Source organism: Pteropus alecto, unplaced genomic scaffold, assembly GCF_000325575.1.
Source record: "Pteropus alecto unplaced genomic scaffold, ASM32557v1 scaffold45, whole genome shotgun sequence".
NCBI lineage: Eukaryota > Metazoa > Chordata > Mammalia > Chiroptera > Pteropodidae > Pteropus > Pteropus alecto.
The window spans coordinates 8,201,410-8,223,527 of record NW_006442491.1 but is presented as its reverse complement, the minus strand read 5'-3'; the positions used below and the strand labels follow the sequence as shown (position 1 = coordinate 8,223,527).

Here is a 22,118-nt window from a genome sequence, read left to right as displayed (position 1 = left end):
CTAAATCTCTGACTGAATCAATAGATATACAGCACTGGGAAATATAAACTTGGATCTCCATTTGGGAGGAAGTAGCAGATCTTGACAAAATAAATCAATTTCAAAAAAAAAAAAAAAAACAAACAAACCAAAAAAAACCCCAAAGTAAAATAATTTATATGTAATGCAAAAGGGTCAGCACATAATCAGTTCGGTCTCAAATTCTAAACATACAGTATATTAGATATGATGGATAAATAATAATATTTAAGGTATTCTACTATAATTTCCAAATACATTAAAACTTTATTACTCCAAAATATTAAGTAATATATTTAGAGATCTTTTTTCCCAACAGAATGCATTCTCTGATTACAGTCATGCACATTGTACATTGACAAGGATACCTTCTGAGAAATTCATTGTTAGGTGATTTTGTCATTGTATGAACATCAAAGAATGCATATACACAATCCTAGATGGTATAGCCTACTAGATATCTTAGCTATATGGTATAGTCTATTGCTCCTAGGCTACAAATCTGTACAGAATGCATTATACTGAATACTGTAAGCAACTGTAACACGATGGTAAATATCTGTGTATCCAAACATACCAAAAACATAAAAAAGGCACAATAAAAATGTTGCATAAAAGATAAAAAATGGTACATCTGTATAGGGCATTTACCATGAATGGAGCTTACAGAACTAGAAGTTGCCATGGGTGAGTCAGTGAGTGAATGGTGAGTAAATGTGAAGGCCTAGGACATTATTGTATACTGCTGTAGTATACACTGTATACTTTATAATAAATACCATACAATTTAGGCTAAGTTAAAAAGTTTTTTTTCTTTAATAATAAATTAACCTCAGCTTACTGTAACACTTCACAAACTGTTAAAATTTTTTACTTTTTGACTTTTGTAATAACATTTAGCTGAAAATACACACTGTATAACTATACAAAAAATACTGTTCTTCATATCCTTATTATCTTTTTCTATTATTTATTTTTATTTTTTACTTTTTAAGCTTTTTTGTTGTTGTTGTTAAAAACTAAGACACAAACACATGCATTAGCCTAGGCTCACACAAGGTCAGCATCATCACTATCACTGTCTTCAACCTCCATATCTAGTTCTGCTGAAAGGTCTTCAGGGGCGATAACTGGCATGGGGCTGTCATCTTCTATGATTACAATGGCTTCTTCTGGAATACCTTCTAAAGGACCTGGCTTTAGACTCTTACTGAGGAGGTGTCACTCTTTTCAGAAGTATATCCATGGTGGTTTCCTTGGTTTGTTTTTTTTCATCATAGATTTACTTGTAAGCAGATTATTAAACCATGAACATTTCTATTAATGAAAATCTTTTGGTGTTGAGGTCCATGTTTTCAAAATTTTTAAGGAGCTTGTTGAGGTCTGCAAAAGTTTCTGCTAAACTATTCACTGTGAATTTTCTTGGGGGTTCTTCTCCTATTCTCCTGCAGTTTCTTTTTCTCTTGCCTCATAGTCTTTTCTTCTTGCCTCATAGTCTTTTCTTCTTGCCTCATAGCATTTCTCTGATGATTAGTGAACTTGAGCATCTTTTCATATGTCTATTGGCCATCTGTATTTTCTTTTTGGAGAAATATTTGTTCAGGTCTTCTGCCCATTTATTAATTGGATTTTTTTTTTTTTTTTGCTGTTGAATTGTATGAATTCTTTATATATTTTGGATATTAATCTCTTATCACATGTATCATAAGCATATATCTTCTCCCATTAAGTAGGAAGTAGGTTGTCTTTTCGTTTTGATGATGGTTTCCTTTGCTGTGCAAAAACTTTTCAGTTCAATGTAGTCCTATTTGTTTATTTTTTCTTTTGTTTCTCTTGCCCGAGGAGATATATCCAAAAAGAAATTATTGGTAGCAATATCAGAGAGATTACTATGTTTTCCTGTCCTGTTCCAGTTCCAACAACTCATTAGTCAATTCCTCAGGAACCACCTCCAGGAGCTCCTCAATGTCATCCTTATCCTCACCCAGGTTAAAGTTGTTTGCCATCTAACCAGAGCCTTGGTGATTTTTGTGATCTCTTCATCCTTGGCAAATCCTTTGAAGTCTGTAATCCTAGTAGATGCTGTAATCCTTCCAAAATTGCATCAATGTCTTTTCAGTGTCTTCCTCACTTGCAGCAATAGCCTGAGCAAAGATCCTCCTCAGGTAGGAGGCTTTAAAAGCTACTATAACTCCTTGATCCACTGGTTAGATAAAAGAGGTGGTGTTTGCAGAAACACCACTTTTGGAATGGGATGAAAACCACCTGTAAAAGGAAGATGTCTGGGAGCATTATTAACAATAAGCAAAATCTTGTAAGGTATGTTATTCTCCAAACAGTACTTCCCATTTTGCTAAAATAACAATTCAGGAGGGCGTCTTCGAAGAGAAGCTGAATCATCCAAGGTTTCTTACTGTTCCTGTTGCACATTGATAATTTACACTTATTGACAATGCCTGAAGGCTCTGGGGTTCTCACTGTGCCAGATCACAAAAGGTTTCAATTTGTAGCCTGCAATACTGCCCCCAAGCAAGACTGTTAGCCCTGTTCTTAAAAATTAAAAGCCTGGAGACCTGGCATTGACTTGGGCCTCCTATGGATGAAAGTTCTTTTAGGTATCAGTTTCCAGAATATGGAGGTTTCAGCCATATATCAAATATTTGCTCTGACAAGTAAATTTCCTCCATAATCAGCTTACCTAGTTTCCAAAAATTCTTCAGATGCTTTCACATTAGCACTTGAGGGATCACCACTCACCTTCACATTATGTAATACATCGTTTAAACCACCCACAGCTGGCAGTAATTTCAACATCTTGGCTGGGTCCAGATTTTCTTTCAACATCACATTTTTCTTTGACTGTAGCTATCACGATGCTGAGAGCTATACACTTGTGTCTGGTCTTCAATTCAGGTCATCAGAAGTTTCTCCATGTCTCATAAAGGCCCTTCTTGAATTTTGTTTTGTTTTGTTGCCTTCAATAAAGCAGATCTTTTAACAGTTTCCGTCACTTTGTTCTTGTTCTTCAAGACCATAGCCATGGTGGAATGGGACATGCTTAACCAGAAAGCAAGAATCATCACTGATTTTCCACCTTTGTAGTCCTTAATCACTTTTAATTTAATTTCCAGGTCAATCCTCCTACTGGCAATATTAGTAGCAGATTTTGTATGCTTAAGGGCTATGGCGAACAAAACAACATGAGATTAAATCATGCACAAGAGAGAAAGATGCAATCAAGAGACATGTTAAACACGAGATGTATGAAGCTGTGGCATGAGTAACACGGCATACCATTTTACAGCAAACTTTTTTTTAATAGGTAGAAAGAGTACACTCTAATGATAAGCAGTATAGTAGATACACAGACCAGTAACACAGTCATTTATTATCAAGTATTATGAATTGTACATAATTGTATGTGCTATACTTTTATACTACTGACAGCACAGGTTTGTTTACTCCAGCATCACCACACGCACGTAAGTAATGCTTTGTGTTATGATGTTACAATGTTTACATCACCAGGTGATAAAAAATTTTCAGCTCCATTATAGTCTTATGAGACCACCTTCGTATATGCGGTCTATCACTAACCCAAACGTCACATGACTGTAATTTTGATCCTTGAAACTCTACTTCTAGCTTAGCGCAATGCTAAGGAAGGTTGTTATTGTCTCTTTTAGGTGAGTAGAACATTAGTTTGATATGTTTCGATCTGTACAAATGTTCACTCTACATGTGAGTGGGTCTTGACCTTTTTTGGGAACATGAATACCTTCAGATTTTGATAAAAGCTATGGAATCTCTCCCTGAAACAATGTACTGGAAAACTTGCATACGATGTTCAGGGAGTTTAAAAGATACCCAATGCTCATCTCTATGTCAGGATCTAAGGGCCTCAGGCTAAGAACATTTTCAGGAGCTGTAGAGGTCTAGGGGAAGACAGGAATCCATCTCCCGCTACTTCAAAACATTGATATTTGTAGGTTCTACATCAGGTTTTCTCATTTCAGTACTACTGTCATTTTGAACCAGATAATTTCTTTGTTGTGAAGGATTATCCTGTGTATTGTAGGGTGTTTAGCAATCTCTCTGGCCTATCCACTAGATGCCAGTAGCCCCAGTCATGAAAATCAAAAATGACTCCAGATGTCGCCAAATATTCCCATTGGGGGGCAAAATAACCCCTAGTTGAGAACTGCTGTTCTAGAAAATGATTAGAAAACATTTCTGGGGAAAAAAAAAAAAGGCCATCTCATTATTTGTATTATATAAATGATGTGGGTTTTTTTGGGGGGTATCTGATTATATAATGTCTTTTTCGCTTTAGAAGTTTCATGTGAGCATGCTTTTTCTTCCAACTAGACCAGAGGCAGCTAAAGTCACCTTCTTTTGTATTCCATAATATTTAGCACAGTGCCAGACACATAGTAAGTACTTAATAAACACTTAACTGATATGTCTTGAAGGAGAGATTCTTATTTCAAGCCAAGTGTTTGATCTTTCATGTTTGGAACATATTTTCTCCAACAGAAAATGAATCAAAACTTTAAGATCTAAATAAACGGCCTGTATTCCAAAGTGATTCATGTAAGTTTTTTTTTCTTTTTTCTTTTTAAGGACCTATAGCTCTAGAAATAATTCATGAAATACTTAGTCCCAGGAAATATTTTATATTTTTCTGGTATTTAGTTTGTTTACAACAATAAAGAAATAATATCTTCAGTTAAAATATAGTCTGTAATTTTCTGCCTGGCTCTCACTTAATACACCAAAATAGTAGAATGACAAACACATTGCAATGAATTAACACACCACCACGATAACTTAAAAATGCTTTGTTCTCCTTGTCATTATGAGGTCATTTAAATCTCTTGCCACAGATCACAGTTGTTTATGTTCTAAGTTCTTAAAAATATGCCCATCCCAGAAGTTTCTTGGCATACACACAAGAACATTCTTCAGACAGTTGTAGCCTTATTTGAGGCTATGTGACTGAAAAACAACTTCATTATAACTGCTTTTAGTTTTGTACAAATTTGTTTTAAAAAATTTTAAATGTATAGTCAAGAACTGCCAGGTTAGTTAAAAATAACATTAACAATCCTACAAGTAAGGGGTAAAAAACTCTTTCAAAGCCAACCATGAACACAGATGAGTCAATAAGGACAATAATAATTTAAGCACAATCCATTCAGAATTATTTTGGCAGTTAGTATACATATAAAAACACTTCAAAATATTCTTTCAAAATCCATTAAAACAAGAATATACATTCCTCCTGACTGTACTCATTTGAAATATTTAAAGTCTTCAAGGGATAGGACATGGTAAACTTAAATAACTCAACTAGGTACTATAATTGGTTTTGTTTATAAAAACAAAATGCATATTTTAAGATTTCTGATATAGGCTGAAAATGGCACTTATTATTTCAATGAGGACTTAGGATCCATTGAGAATATTTACCAACACTTATGGCACAATCTTTATTTATGGTGGCATATTTAAATCAGACTGTGTAACAATCAATTCTAAAAGTAACTTCTGAAATATAACTAAGCACTATCACCCAAACCCTCAACTTGGAAATTACTCTGGGTACAAGGGTTCCCAACCTTATGGACAGGGAACTACAATGCACGAAATTAAAAACTAACACCACAACTTTAGCCCTGGGAACAATAGTAAACAGCAAAAATTACTAATTAGCCAGGGCCAGTAAATGCCCTTTGTATGCACTTAATCCTTTCAGAAAACCGTTATATCTACTACAAAGAAACAGCACAGATAGCTATAATACAAATAATAAGGTTAAGAGGGTATAGGCAAGCTACCTAGATTGGGAACTGCTTCTATTATAACATTTAATTCTCTATTTCCCAAAACATTGATTAAAGTATCCATAGATAATACCCCCAAAGTATAAGCAGAATAAATAAATGATGATGCTTTTTGTTGCTGCTGATTGTCTAAAAGCTACTTCAGTAGGGAGGAACTGTTTTATATTTGTCTAGAATTTGACCTTAGCATACTCTACCTTCTTCTAAATTTCCTTTTATTCTCCCTCCAAATGTCTTCCATTTGCAAATACAGAGCAGGTCCTCAAAAACCATTTTGTTCAATGTCGTTTTGTTATAATGTATAGGAACTTAACTCTTGTTTATATCAATTAGCCCATGGGAAATTGATTTCTTTAAACATCTTTCTGCTTAAAGTTGGAGAACGTATCAAAGACGTTAAGTGAGGACTTACTGTATTCAGTTTACAGTGAACCAAGCTGTCTCTGCTTTTTAGAATGTTCTTAAATCAAATGTTCTTAAAAAGCCAACTTTGAATACAAGAAATTTGGGCCTCATTAAGGAGCTATTGTTTCCTATATTTATCTGTGCTTCACTGTATGTTTTCTTTGCCTTTCAAGCAGTTTGTGATCACAGTGTACATAATATTAAGCTGTCTTAATACTAACAGATGAAAATTCTGGCCAAGTCTGGTAAGACCATTATGCTATTTATGGCAAAGAGGACTGAAGAACTACTTGTTCTACTGTTATTTTTTTATACATAATGTTTATAGACAAGGTGGAAAATAGATGAAAACTTTTAAATGAATGGCCAAGATGTAAGAAAACAAAGGGAATTTTTCGGAGCCCAGTCACAACAAGAAAGCTCAAATAAAAATGTTAAGCTCTCTCAGAAGCAGGGAGTATTCCTTGAAGACATACACTAATATGCTATGGTGGAGTATGAATCTTGAGTTTTAGTGGGCTGCTGGCCAAGGAGGCGGGAGACAATGTCTGGAGCCTGATTATGGTAGACAGTCCAATCAGACACCACTACCATGAAGCCAGGTCCTTAAGAGTGCTTTAAGTGGGTGCTGCTCCTCCTTTGACAACTCAAAGGTAACAAACACATGCCTGTTTGGGTTTTGGCTATGGGCAGAACAAGGAAAGTAAAAATACATTTTTCCCCCAGAGAATTTATAACTAGCTCATAAATCCATGGGTTTGTGGCTGGAATTTGTGCTATCTGTGTGGCCCCCAAGCCCTAATCCAAAAATTTGGTTTCAATTGGTCTGGGATTGGAAGTGCCCGTAGGCACCTGGAAAAATACTCTTTAAAAGAGGCACTTTTGACCCAGGCCTCTGAGAATTCTCAAAGGTAAAGAAAGACCCAAGAACAATGAGATCACAAGCAAAATTCAATATGAACCAGAGTAAGCAGAAATAAAATAATACAAGATAGACCTAGAAAGATTATAAATTTTGGAATTATTGGATATAGAATATCAAATCAGCACATTTAAAAAAACAAAAGAAAAAATAAAAAAAATAAGATTATCAACAGTACGAGAAAGATTTTGGGGAAAAAAACTTCCTGAAATAAAAAACTTAACTAAAATTACAAAGTCAATGGCCAAGTTGAACAGCAAGACTACATAGAAGTAAAGAAAAAATTAATGAACTGAAAGACAGAACTGAAAAAATTACCCAGCATGCTACATAGATTCAAAGGTATAGAAAATATGAGTTATCAGATGGAGAATGAGAAGGTACTACATATATCAAGTAGGATTTCCAGAAGGAGAAAATAGAGATGAGGAAAACGCAGTATTTTGAGAAGTTTTCAGAACCTATGAAAGATACCAATCTTTAAGATTCTGGGTATCAAATTAATTCTAAGCAAGATTAAAACAACAAGCAAAAAATTACCTAGATATATTACAGTGAAAATCTGAACAGTATTTTAAAAGCTAGGGACAAAAGGCAGCACTGTAGAACAAGGTTAATTCTTTTCTGACAGGGCCCAAAAGTGGGTCCCTGAACCCTGGGATTAATATAACGTGTTCTTTAGTTACGGTGGCTTCTTCACTTGAAATTTTGACAAAATGAGTCAAGGGCAAGCCTTGTGAACTCACAATAAATTTGCCCCTCCCTAGGAAGGGTTTAAGAAGAGAACTGGCTTGGCACATCCATGGCAACTGCAGTAACCCTTAACCTCCCTAATCCTTAACACTCAAACAGTCTCACTACCAAAATCTGCCTGAAACTTACCAGGAATAATCCCTTTGTGCCTTTACCCCTATTCATTATGGTCACTACAAAATTCTCCTAATCATCAGGTTCTCCCTAATCTCTCATGTTCTCATTCTCTGGAGTTAACTGTCACCATCTCCCTCCCTCTCTAACTCTCTACCACTAAATTCTCTGGAATTCACTCACACTACATCATCAGTAAAAATTCGATTATTGTAATTCTGAACATTTTCTTCATCTTCTTGCTCTAACTGAAATCTGGCTCTTCCCTGAGGATACTGCACACCAGCAGCCTTTTGAAATGGTTTGCTGTTGGTGGTGATAGCTTTCTTCACAGACCCCTCATACCAACTGGCCTAGAGTGGAGGTAGTTATGTAGGGGTAAAGTGGGGGAATCATTATGCCCTTCATCCAGTTTTAAGAAGTATGGTACTGGTCCAGGGGTAGGCAGACTAATTAACCAATAAAACAGAGCCAAGTAACAGATTCATGCAGTGTTGAAACTCTGGTACATGACAGAGGTTAAAGTCATATTATTGGGGGAAAAGAGAGTTAATTCAATAAATGAAACAGAATAAAAAAGATTTTCCACATAGAAGATGAAATTGGATTCCTTATAAACTCCTAATGGATAAAGGACTTAAATGTCAAAAGCCTTAAACTGTTCTACTTTTAGGAGAAAATAAAAGTGAACGTGTCTCATTTGTATAGAAAAGGATTTCTTAGATAAAACACAGAAAGCACTAACTATAAAGGATTATTTGATAATATTAAAATCAAGAACATTTTTCATCAGACAATACTTCCAACAAACTGTGTATGTGGGGGGGGAATGGAATTACGTGAAAATACTTGCTATCTTATAAAAGAAAAAGGACTAGTATCAAAGATAAATAATAACTCCTAATATTCAGCAGAAAAAGCACAAACAATATAACAAAAAATGGCCAGAAGAAATCTATGAGTATTTCACTGAGAAGGAAACATATATGGCCAATAAATATAATGAGATGTTCAATTTCATTAGTGAAAAGAGAAACGCAAATCAAGCACTATTGGTGGGAATGTAAACTAATACCACCATGTTGGAAAAGACTCTAGTATTTCATCTCGTAAGGTTAAATATTCACATACCCTATGATCAGTACTTGATAAATACCCAGAAAAACTAAAACACTTACCAGGAGATGTATACAAATGTTCATAACAGCATGATTCACCATATTAAATATCTAAGAACAACCCAAATGTGTATCCAACAGGAGAATAGATATATAGACTATGGTATATAGCGGCCAAATGAATGAGCTACAGTTACACAAAATATGGATAAATCTCAGCAATACGATGTTGAGTGAAAAAAAAAATCAGTTCCAAAAGATTTAAAAATATCTAAAACCCACGCCACCTCCATGTTAACAAAGTTAACAACTTTAAGGAGATATAGTTCATATAATACAATTAATCCATTTAAAGTACATAATTTAATGGTTTTTGGTACATTCAGACATGTGTAACCATCACCACAGTCTATTTTAGAACATTCTCATCTTCTCAAAAAGAAATCCTACTTCTCTCCCTGAAAGGACAATCTGAAACACTCTCCCTTCCCTACAACCACTGATCTACTTCCTATCTATAGATTTCCCTGTTCTGGATATATCCTATAAAATACATAGTCTTGGTGACGGGTTTCTTTCACTTAACACAAAATTTTCAAGGTTCATCTACTTTGTAGCATATGTCAGTTCATTTTTATGAACTCATACTTTTTAGAAATACTTATAAATGAGATGAAAATATATAAAATGGAAAGCAAAGTGAATACTGAAATCTAGATAATGGTTATTTTAGGTATGGAAAAGCAGAGGAGAGCAAATGGATAAATGTAAGTCATTGCGCAGTTCTATCTTCTGTAATGGGTTCACTTATTAATCATTAAAAATAAAAAAGGGTCGTGCTGGACCAATACAAGTGTCTTAATTCAAGGATTATAATTAATCTAATTATGTGAAACAGGTACACAGAATAAAGAGACAAGTTTAATAAATTTGACTATAAAATTTTTGTTCTTCAAAAGACACTATACAGTAAAAAGACAAATCACAAACTAGGAGAACATATCCGCAAAATATATGACTGATAAAAGACCAGCACAGAATACATGAAGAACTCCTATGAATCAATAAAACAAAGAACACTACATAAAATGGTGAAAAGACAATAGGCATTTCACAGATCAAGAAACACAAAGAAATGTTCTTCCTTATTAGTAATTAGGAAAATGCCTGAGCTATCCTTTGAAAACTTAAGTCAGGTCTTATCACTTCCATTTCCCATTTCATTTAGAGTAAAAGCTAAAGTTCATCCAGAGGTCTACAAAACCTTTTATTTAGCCATACGTAACCTCACTCTTCTACTATTTTGCACTCCATGGTTCATTCTGCTAGAGCCACATCTGCCTCCTTACTGTTCTTGGACAGATCAGAAATGCTTCCCCCTCAGGGCTTTTGCATTTATTGTTTCCTCTACCTGAAATGCTCTTTCCTAGAATAACATATAGTGTGTACTGTCCTTTCTATTAGGCTTCTGTGCATATGGCACTTTCTTAATGAGCCTTCCCTCACTGCCCTATTTAAATCGCTACCTGCTCTTACCCTTGAATCTCCTATTCCCTTGAAGCCTTTTTCTTTTTGTTACCTATTTATTTGTTTGCTAACTCTCCTTCTCTCCCCTCCTCCAACCCACAAACACTAAAACATAGGGCCCCATGAAGGCCTGGACCTTTCTCCATTTTGTTCAGTGCTCTATTTTCAGAGAAAAGAACAGAGCCTGGCAAACACAGAAGGAATTCAAATATTTGAGAATAACACACAAAGTAAAACCATAATGAGATACTGTAATTACTTACATAATCAACTGGCAAAAACTGAAAGGCCTGACAATATCAATCAATGGTGAGGATAAAGAGCTATGGGAACTCACATTAGTACTTAGAGTAAAAAGATACAAGCACCTGGGAAAACAATTCGGCATGATCTTCTCAAGGTAATTATGCACGTGTTCCACAATCAAGAAATTCTACATATATCTAAGAAATTCTATATATACTTAGGTGACAAATCCAAGAATATTCACAAAGGCACTGTTTACAACAGCAATAAACTACAATAACTGGTAACAGAATAAATACGTTCTGATATATCTATAATGGAATTCTATGTAGCAGTGAAAATCTTCATGTATGGATACAGGTAACTCTCAAAAACAGAATGTTAATAACAAAAAAGCGAATGATAAAATAATCATAAAAGATGCTTTTATAAAGCTCCAAATTAATAAAATGTAGATATAGACTGTTTAGGGATACATGCATGTATGATAAACTATTATAATAGAGGGGATAACTAACATGAAATACAGTTTCATTGTTTGCTCTGATGGAAGGGGGTGAAAATGGGGAGTCTCATCAGGGACTGCAGACATTAGTCATGTTATTTCTTAAACTGGGTACACAGGTGTTCATTTTATTATTGCTATTTAAGCTGTATATATACATTGTATTTACCTTTTGTATCTATGGGTTTTTTTTTCCCCACAACCTAAAAAAAAAAAAAGTAGTGATATTTTCAGACACAAGCCCTCTATTCTCTATGATCACAGTAAACTATTAATACTATCCCAACTTTCATTATTAGCGGGTTCCAACCTATACACTGTATTTGAAAAATCTACTTGTAAATTTGTGGCTTGAAACTCAGGGGTGCCTGATTGTTCTCCTCCCTGGAAGAGTTTCCGACTATACAAGCTATTAATATAAGAATATTCTGAGACTGAAGTATAACCAAAACAGCATTTCTAAGTCAATTAATGAAAAAAACTTTCTTTATAAAAATAAGAGGAAATAAAAAAAACTTCAACCTCCCTAGCATTTCAATATTGATCAACCTTTCAAACTAGAAATTCAATATGAGGTTATTATGTTATCCATATAGCAAAACATCAGAAAGAGCCTAAAACACAACATTAAGAGACCGATTCATAACTTATAAACCGAAAATCAATGGAATGTGATGCAGGCATCACGATTATAAAGATTATTTAGAAACGTGTAGTGCTTGCAGAAAGTAATGTGTAAAACTCAATGTGTTATAGCTAAAACATGGAAGTAACCCAACTGTCTGTCAATGGATGAGTTGACAAAGTCACACACACACAAAATGAAATATTATTCAGCCTTAAAAAGGGAAGGAAATTTTGACATATGTTACAATATGGATTTCACTTGCTAAGTGAAATAAGCCAATCACAAAAGGAACTGTATGATTCTACTTACATGAAATACTTAGAACAGTAAAATCATAGAGACAGAAAGTAGAATGGTTGCTGCCAGCAACTGGGGGGAGAGGGAATGAAGAGTTATTATTCAATGGATACAGAGATTCAGTTTTGCAAAGATAAAAGAGTACAGGAGATTGATGATGGTTATGGTTTAACAATATGAATGTACCTAATACCACTAAACTATACACTAACAACGGTTAAAACAGTTAATTTTGTTATGTATATTTTTAACACAATGAAAAAAATTGGGGAAAAAATGAACGTGTTGAAGTGGTAAACTTGAAGTTATATAACTTTCCAATTTTAGGGAAAAAAGAACAGCAATAATGAAATCGCCCAAAGTTAAGTTGTCTGAGTGAATTCTGTCAGAGTAACACATGGAACGAGTGTAGAAAAATGAAATATTGCTAGCCAGGCAGTTAGTATATAGAATGATGACATGAGACAATCTCAAATAGAATAGGCAAAAGTTCTGCTTTAAAGGCCAAAGTATTCACAACTTCAAACAAATCAACACAGCTGTGGGCTATGGGAAACAATACATGAAGCAAGCTCTCTCTTCTTGAACTGACTTCAGGCAGATTGTAAATCTAAGGCAAAGTCAAAAAAAGTACTACTGTCTGGAAATAGTAGCTACAGATGCAAAAAGTACAACTGACGTGATACATGTGCAGAAAGGGAAGTACCACATTAACAGAAGTATCCTAGATGCTTGCAACCAGAAGCCCTTATCAATATACATATTTAATTTGGATCCTAAAACAGCAGACCAATTAACCTGAAACTTCATAAGTATAGAAATTTTAGTACTACTAGTATAAAAGTATCCTGTTTTTGCTTTAGAATTTTTTTAAGCTTCTTGGAAAAACTTTTTTTTAAATTAAATCTTAGTATTATTTAGACAATAATCTTTAAGATAATCCAGGAAATTCTGAGAAATTTACTGGCAACTCTAGGGAGAAAATGTGCTAGCAACGTTTTTAGACAACTCTAGTGGCTGCTTCTTGTTTTTTATTATACATTCCACAAATGATTCAATAAAAAAAAATTTTTTTGAATAGGAAATTTCTGTTGTTACCTTACAAAGCCCTTATAGTCAACCTGTTAAGTGGATGATTCAAGCAAGGAGTGCATACCCAAGTTTTAAAATTCTAGCCAATTACCAGTTGTGTACAAGCTATGCTAGTACATACAAACTGGTTTCCTCCCCATCACCAAAATATGAAGCAAATGGCAAATTCTTTTAGATTATTTTAAATTAGGGTTTTCCACTTAATGTTCTTCTCTACATTCAACTCGAAATTTTAAACATCTGGTTATTTTAAAAGTTCTGACCAAAAAAAATTTTTGTGACTATATTTCAAATAATGGATACATTGGCAATAAATGGAAATACAGATATGGCCAAAAGTAAAATGAACAGGTTTTGAGATGTCTAAAATTAAAATGTTTGAAACTGGGCTGCCTAGCAAAATGAATGCACACTGATTCAAAGAATTTTATTTCTGAATAAATAATAAATACAATGGCCATAGATACATGTCTCTGTGTTTAAGCTTCTCAGTGAGACACCAAACAGAGGAATGGAGGTGGAATAAAGGAGGGAAAAAAGGAAGACAAGAATTAAGAGCAGATACCACAATAAAAATAGAATTACAACTGTAGAGTGGAGGAAAGAGTAAGTAGAGTGAGGAAGAACTGCAACACCATCTCCTGCCTCACCGAGTGGGAGTCAAGAAAGGACTCCTCTTGCAGAGTGAGACAGCAAGAGGAGTGGAATCCTTGGGTCTCTTCTGGCTTCTATGCCTCCTTTGAGAGTAAGTATCCAGCTTTGGGTGTTGCTGACAAGATTTCTCCCACAACAACCACAGTCTCACTACTATTATACCCATAAGACCATCAGCACTAATCTCTTTATGCTCTCTATCCCTATTTAAATCTGTCACCACAAGAAGTCTAGGACCTACAAGTCATCCCTTCCCTAAGAAGATGCTGAACATTTCCCATCCTTTCTCAACACATTAGTTGGTCCTAATCGGTCATTAATAGCCATTAACAAAATCCTCTTTATACATTCGCTTGCTAATTTGAAACTCACTGAAATCTGGTTCTCCTCTAGAGACACTGTTTTTTTGTACCCCTTTAAGGTGGTGAATTTTTCTCTCCCATAGTCTGTCCTTGCTACTCACTGCCAAGTCTAGTCCACTGACTGGCCCTCCTCCCTAAAGCCCCCAACTTTGAAAATCATGTTATTAGACCATACCACCTAATACTCTCTTTACTGTAGCTATCTAATGACTCTAGTCACTCCCCTCATTTCTTGAAGAGCTAAGCTTTGGCTCCCTGCTGCTCTCTCCAATACTAGCCCTGTCATAACTCTTGGTGATTTCAATGTCCACACAGATAACCCCCTTCCACTGCTCTAGGCCTCACAGTTCACTGACTTCCTATTATTCTATATTCTACCTTATCCCAGAATCATAACTAGAACATGTCATTATTCAAAACTGCAATCTCACCATAATCAGCCACTAGCTCCAATCTTCCCATTTTATTCTCTAGTACCCCCAAGGCTAACAATTCCTCTGTCTTATAGAGACTTACAATCTATCAATCTTTTCCCTTTTCCCTCATCCCTCACCCTCAACATACATACCTTCGTTTCCTTCCTAACCCAACAAAGATATCACGGTCCATCATTATAATCACTCTCTTGCCCTCAATCCCCTTGCCTCTCTCTTGCTTGGTCATATTTGAGAAAAATTCTAGTTTGTTTTAATCCAACTCTCCCCTTACTCCATGCTTACACTACACCACTAAATGTGGTTAATTATGTTGATCCATCTTACTGAATTTGAAGTGCACACTTACTGTTGCTCAGCAAAACTATTAAATATCCCTCTGTGCCACTCAGACAACTATGTCAGCTGTTTTCAAACCTTCACCTCCTTCTTTATCCCCCTCAGCTGATAACTTTACATCCTATTTCACTAAGAAAACACAAGTAAATATAAGAGTACCACAAGCTCCCACCACTATTTCTACTCATGTATTTTTTGCTTTCTTCTCTCCTGTTACAATGGATGAAATGTCCACGCACATCTATCGAAGGCCAATCTCTCTGCCTGTGCAAAATTATTTCAAATCCTTTTGCCTACTATAGAATGTTGTTCTCTGCATCATCATTTTTTTTTCGGTCTCTGGTGGATCGTTCCCAGAAGTCTATAGCATGCCATTACTTTTCCCATATTAAAGAAAAATCCTCTCTTGATCTCACTTTCCCCTCCAGTTCTTCTCCTATTCCTCTGTGACCCATTATAGGAAAACTCAAGATCTGTCAATCTACAAGTTCGTAATAAATTAAAAAAGGCGTGGGGAGAAAGCTCTACTAGTATTAGTTAGCAATGCTAGGCTAATAAATGTAGAAGGAATGATAAACATAGAAAATCAGCATTTTGCAACCAACGATAACAGACTCAAGCAAGTGATCACCAATGAATTTTAATACCACCAGATAAACTTTTGAGAAATAGGATATCCACATACCCCACAAATTACTTATCAATTATAAAGGAAAAAATGTGCCTTTACAATGGGAAAAATCAGATGGACACTGTCTTAACTGAGTGAGCAAAGTTAACAGCACAAATAATGGGACAAACTGACATCATGTGTCTCTTAATGAGGCAATGGAAAATATACAACTTCATTTATGAAGAATTCTTGCAAAAAGTTTTTGCCTGAATTGTGAGGAAACAATCAGACAAATTCAAATTGTGGGTATTATTTAAGCCAACTAGAGTAGACACTTTAAAACTGACTTGATCCTGGATCAGGAAAGAATTTAAAAAATATTGTTAGAATCAGTGAGAAATTTGACTATTATTTTATCAATATTAAATTCTCCTAGTGTGATAATGGCATTGTTCATGTAGAAGAATGTCTTTGTACATGATGAAGTATTTTTAGGAATGAAGTGTCATGATGCCTGCAACTTTCTAACAGTCACATATTTCAGAAAAAGGACTTGTCTGTACTTGTGTCTTTGATTCTATTCCTCATACTCTCTTGAACCCACCTTATTCTCATCCTCCCCATTCCACCGAAATTGTTCAATAGCACTACACTGCTAAATATAATGGTCATTTTTAATCTATATTTTATTGACCCATCTTCTCACTGAAATGTTTTGTTCACTTGGCTGTCTGGATACCCTGTACCCCAAATTTCCTTCAGTATTTCTGGTAGCTTCTTCCCAGCTGCCTTTAGATGGTCCCCGCTCACCTCCTCAACCTCTAAATGCTAAAGTATCCCAGGGATCAGTTTTGAAACTCTTCTCTTTTATATCTGTAAGCACTCCTTTAGTATTATTCACTTTCGGAAATCTATAAAATGAAGATTCCTAAATTTATATCATTGGCTCTGACCTCTTCCCTGAAATCTAAACTGTATACCCAAACTGTCTCCTTGGTATGTCTATTTCAATATCTAAATTTAACATGTGACCAAAAGAGAATTTTTGAGGTTCTCCTGCAAACTTTTACTCACAACCTTTACTATTTCAGGATTATTGCAATAGTCTCTTGACTGATCTCTCCAATTTTGTCCTGGCCTTCCACTTTAATCTGCTCTCAAGATAGCAGCCAGAGTGATCCTATTAAAAACAAATCAGATCCTCTTCTTATTGTATCTATATGAGCTGATGGATGTTACCTAAACTTACTGCAGTAATCATTTCACAATATATTTAAGTTGAACCATTATACTATACACCTTAAGATTTTACAGTGATGTATGTCAATTATATCTCAATAAAACTGGAAAAAAATAAGTCAGATCTGATCGTTCCTCAGCTCAAACACTCCAATGGCTTCTCATCTCACTCAGAACAAGTTTGAGCCCTTAACATGGTCTACAAGACCTTCATGATCTGGCACCATATTACCTCCCTGACCTCATCTATTATTCTCCACATCACTCACTCCAGTCACACTGTTCTTGCTATTCCTCAAACACAATAGAGAAGTTACAGCTTCGAAGCCATTCATTTGCTATTTCCTCTGCTCCCACACTTTTTTCTGCATGTTTCACTCCCTGATCTCTACTTCCTTTATTCTCTGCTCAAATATTTTTCTTACTAGAGAGTCATCTCTCTCCTCTTCACCGGAATTTAGGATTTATGAGGTCAGGATTTGTATGTTTGATTTTCATGGTATCTAGAATAGTTCTTGGCAGATAGTAGGTGCTCAATAAGTATATGAAGAAAAGTTGAGGTACTGAAGGATGTTGAATAGAAAAAAGATCAGCCATTCTTTTCACCAGTGTGTATTAAACCAGAGATAACTAAGAAAGAAGTCTTTTATCACATCTTATCTTTTCAGATTATAAACAAATGTTCATATTCTGTATTAAATTTCAAAGATATTATTTATGTACCACTTGTACTTTGACAAAAAATTATTAGATTAATTTAACTATTAATATAGGGGAGGTCAGTATATATGAGATAAAACGAATTATGCGTCACCTATGTACATATGTGCGCGCACACACACACACACACACACACACACACACACACAAATTCCCTGGTGACATTATCACTTGCTAAAGTTATAAATAAGACATAGATACCCACTCTCAACTAACTTCTACAATTACTGTGAGTCAGGAAGGATATCTTTTTAGCAATACACTGAGATGGAAAATACTACTCAGTGTATACCAAAATAATGAATTGTGGCTTTAAAAAAAATCTTATAACACAACAATTTAAATTATTTATAATCCTAATTAACAAGATTATATTATCACAGTTCCATAATGAACCAGACTATCAAGAGAAAGAGTAGTTTGCTCTAGTTGTTATGTCCATGTACCTGTTATCTGCCTCTCCTAATACTGACCCTTAAAAATTTGAACACTTGATGTTACTATACTGTATAATCCAATGTAAAAAGACAGAAAGTTTAAACGGTCTAAGTTAAAATTTATTTTAAAAACCAAACCATACTCTAACAAGTATCAGTGATTAAGAGTACTTATTTTTCTAAATGGCTTAATATTTTAGAAATTCAAGCCACAGGAAAAAACAATGAATGATATAGTATGATCTCATACTGACCCTCTGTGGTTTACTGAAGTATAACATCACAAAAGTGCTAAGGTTCAATGTAATTATTACTGGGAACACACATTTTTAAGACACAAATCCAACAAAATACACATATGACATGGATAGTACTGTAGCTTATAAGGTACCTTTATAAATACTCAGATTAAGCAAAGAAGGTATTATTAATCTTACTTGCCAAATAAGTAAACTGAGGTCCAGAAAGATGAGGTCATTTATGTGATTTTAACATGTCTAGTATGTAAAAGATCCTTTACATTTACACATGCACGTGTGTGCACTCATGTGCACATACATGCCAAAGATTCATAAGAAACAACACCCTACCTGAGACCTTCAGAAGTATTACAGTGAATGACTTAAAAATGCATTATATATCAGAATATCAATTTTCTTCCATTCAACTAACAGTAAAAAATATATACACAATATTGATAACTCCAAGAAACTGGCACTTCTTTTCACTGCTTAAAGCACTATAAGCTGGTACAACCCTTTTGAGAAGAAATTTGGCAATAATCTCAAGACATGAAATGCCCTTTCCTAGCAATTCCATTTCTGGGAAGCTATCCTATGAAAATAATTCAAAATATGGAAAAAGCTATGGATTATTTATAACATCCAAGATGCTTGGCATCTGAGATTTAAACTCGTAGTTTTAACAGCCTGTAAGAGAACCAGAGGCTGATCCACAGCATATGTAAAGTTGCTATGTAAGTGAGGAAGTCATGTAACTAACTAGTAAGTGAGCCTAACTGCCAGCATTAGTTTCTCCTTGTGGTCTCTACTAGTTTACCATGCATAGGGACATTTCTAAAATGGGGGTAAAAAAATCATCTTTGTTAAAAAATTGTTTTAAAAAGAAAAAGTCCCTAAAATAGCAAGCTAATTATTTGGCTGGTGATGAAAGTGAAGAGATCTAAGAAAATACTAATATTTGTGAGTTTGGAATCAGTAACAGCCTTAGGTCACATTTCTTTTCAATGCCATAGGTCTATTGTAGTGAAAAATTAGAAACATGATTAAGTCTTCAACAACAGAGAAATGATCAATTAAATCACAATCTATTTAATCACTCAGTGGCTGAATAAGGGTAATAGAATTACAGGTGACAATCTTTCTTTACATTTCAAAATATTTTATACAACACTAATATTACAGCCACAAATAAAAGAGTCAAGATAAAAATGTACTGCTAAATAGAAGAGAGAACAGTTCTCAATTCATTTCATGAAGTCAGGATTATCCTAATACCAAAAACTGAGGATACCATAAGAAACGAAAACTATAGACAAATATTCCTCATTAACACAGGTGCAAAATCTTTTAACAAAATATTACTAAATTGAGCCTAGAAGTATGTAAAAAGGACAATACACCATGACCAAGAGAGGTTTATGCCAAGAAAACTGTAGTGCTGAAATCTTCCAGTTACAGCCACAAGTGTACATATTACTTTTTGGTATTTGCACTATATAACTGTGTTAAGAAAGACAAAGGTTAGATCTGGTCCACTCAATGCAACTCAAATATTTGCCATAAAAGTTCTTAATCAAGTTAATTTTAAATTTGCTTTCTCAGTCAACTGAATATCTCAACTGTAAATAGGTTCATTTAAAATATCTTCTTTCAATAAGCTCATTGTAAGATTATAATTAAGCTACGATTACAACATATTTGACTTTAAAGATAGAATTCAACATTTCTTGAAAAATAAAATCAAGGACTTCAAGGAAAAAGTTTCTTCACAAACATCCCTGAATGGTATGATCATACTGGCTTATTGTGAGACTTACTGAAAAAGGGTACTCAAACCCTACAAGCAGGGTTTGTGCTCTTTTGCTGGACAATTCTAACAATATAGAGGATTCCACTTTGTATTATTTGAAATCTATTTTCTTTCAACTTTTATCCACTGGCAAAAGCACTGATTTCTGAGGTAATAAGAGTGATTATGTCTTTATTTACATAGTTAACCTGTAAGTACTTGAAAATAACTATTAAGTCATTTTTTAAGCTTTTCTTATTCAGGCTGAGTTCTCTCAACCACTGTACATATGATAATGCTACCAACCTTCATTTTTCTTGCTATCACATCGTGCAGAAGCCAAACATTTAAAATAAATGGGTTACAAGATAGCACTGCATTCTTATAGGAATATGCGAGATATGTGTCTATCCTAATAAATTTACTACAATAGACAATTCGCAAATATTAAAATATGCTGTTTTTTCCCCAAATGAAAAGCACTTTTGCAAACACGTGTTTTACTCAGTGCAAAAACATACTAGTTGTAAGAAACAGATATAATTGAATATAGAACACTTAATTTTTAAGCAATAGTGTTACAAGTATTTAGTATTTTTTCATCTAGAGGCTAAAAGAACTGAATCTTTGTCAAAAACTATATATAGCTTTAAAAGACATACATATATGTAAAAAGCAGTAATCCGCAAAAATAATAGTTTGCAAAGGCACATCCTGATTTGCCCAGTCAGGATTGTTAAAAAAAAATGCATATACTATAAAACAATCCTCATTTATCCTAGCTTTTATCTTTGTTTAGCTTTGACATGGTTTTAATTAGCATTGCATTACTCTAAAAAAAGTTGTTCAATGGTTCAAGGCAGTTATAAAAATCACTTACTGTGCTATACTTCTTTGAGTAGTAACAACAAAATTGAGATGGAAAACTATATATTACACATTTTGTGTTAGTGAAATCTCACTACTTAAGGTCTAGTAGGGGTTATGGGTGAAAAAGTCCACTTATGAATTATATATTTTGAAAAAAGTTTAATGACTTTAGAATGCATGGTACCTGGATTCAAGTTTCTATATCCTGAGAATAATGGAATCAAACCTAGGAAAGGTTTACTTTCATAAATGGACAGGAATAATTTGTAGTTAGTAAATCGAAGAAACCAAGAATAAGCTGGCAAGAGTCAAAACACTAGTCCCTAAGTTAATTAAATGATATATGCAAATACCGTGTTAACGTCTTCCCAAAACATTCCTGAAAAATAAGATTTTTAAAGTTTATGTTTGCAAAAAAGAGAATCTTCTTTTTTTACATCTAAAATGCACTCAACATCCTAAAATAAAGAAAAACAGATGAACATTTAGTTAATATCTAATTCTTACCTGGAACCCACTTAATTTCCATTTCCATTTCATTTTCTTTGCCTTTCTTTTCTTTTTCTCGGACAATTTGCAAAAGTTGCCTATATTTAGCAATTTGTTCTTCGTCATCTTTCTGACTTTTTTTTGTTTTCCCATCTTCTTCTACACTGATTCCATCATCACCTAACAAAAAACAATTTTAATACACAGAAATAATTCACATCTAACTCGTATTTAAATCTCACAGTCAATACAGCATCCTCCTAAAAGATGTTGTCAGACATACTGTAATAATAGAGTATCATAATCAGACTTAAACTCTTAACATTAAATGAATTGAATCAAAGACTAAGGTCCTGTTTATGATAAAAATTAGTTGTAATATGAGTTAGCACTGTAGCAGTAGTATATTTGGAAATCTCCCTTTTATTAAAATTCACATTTCAAAATAATTACATAGTC

General features: G+C 34.2%; 1 protein-coding gene across 1 annotated transcript in view; it reads right to left on the bottom strand.

Annotated features, from left to right (window-relative positions):
- ESF1 (ESF1 nucleolar pre-rRNA processing protein homolog) overlaps positions 1-22,118 on the bottom strand; it is a 59,855-nt gene that overhangs the window by 16,108 nt on the left and 21,629 nt on the right. Inside the window, exon 9 of the mRNA XM_006921581.3 lies at positions 21,678-21,839. Within this exon, the coding sequence (XP_006921643.1) occupies positions 21,678-21,839 (162 nt within the window). The remainder of the gene's footprint in view (positions 1-21,677; positions 21,840-22,118) is intronic.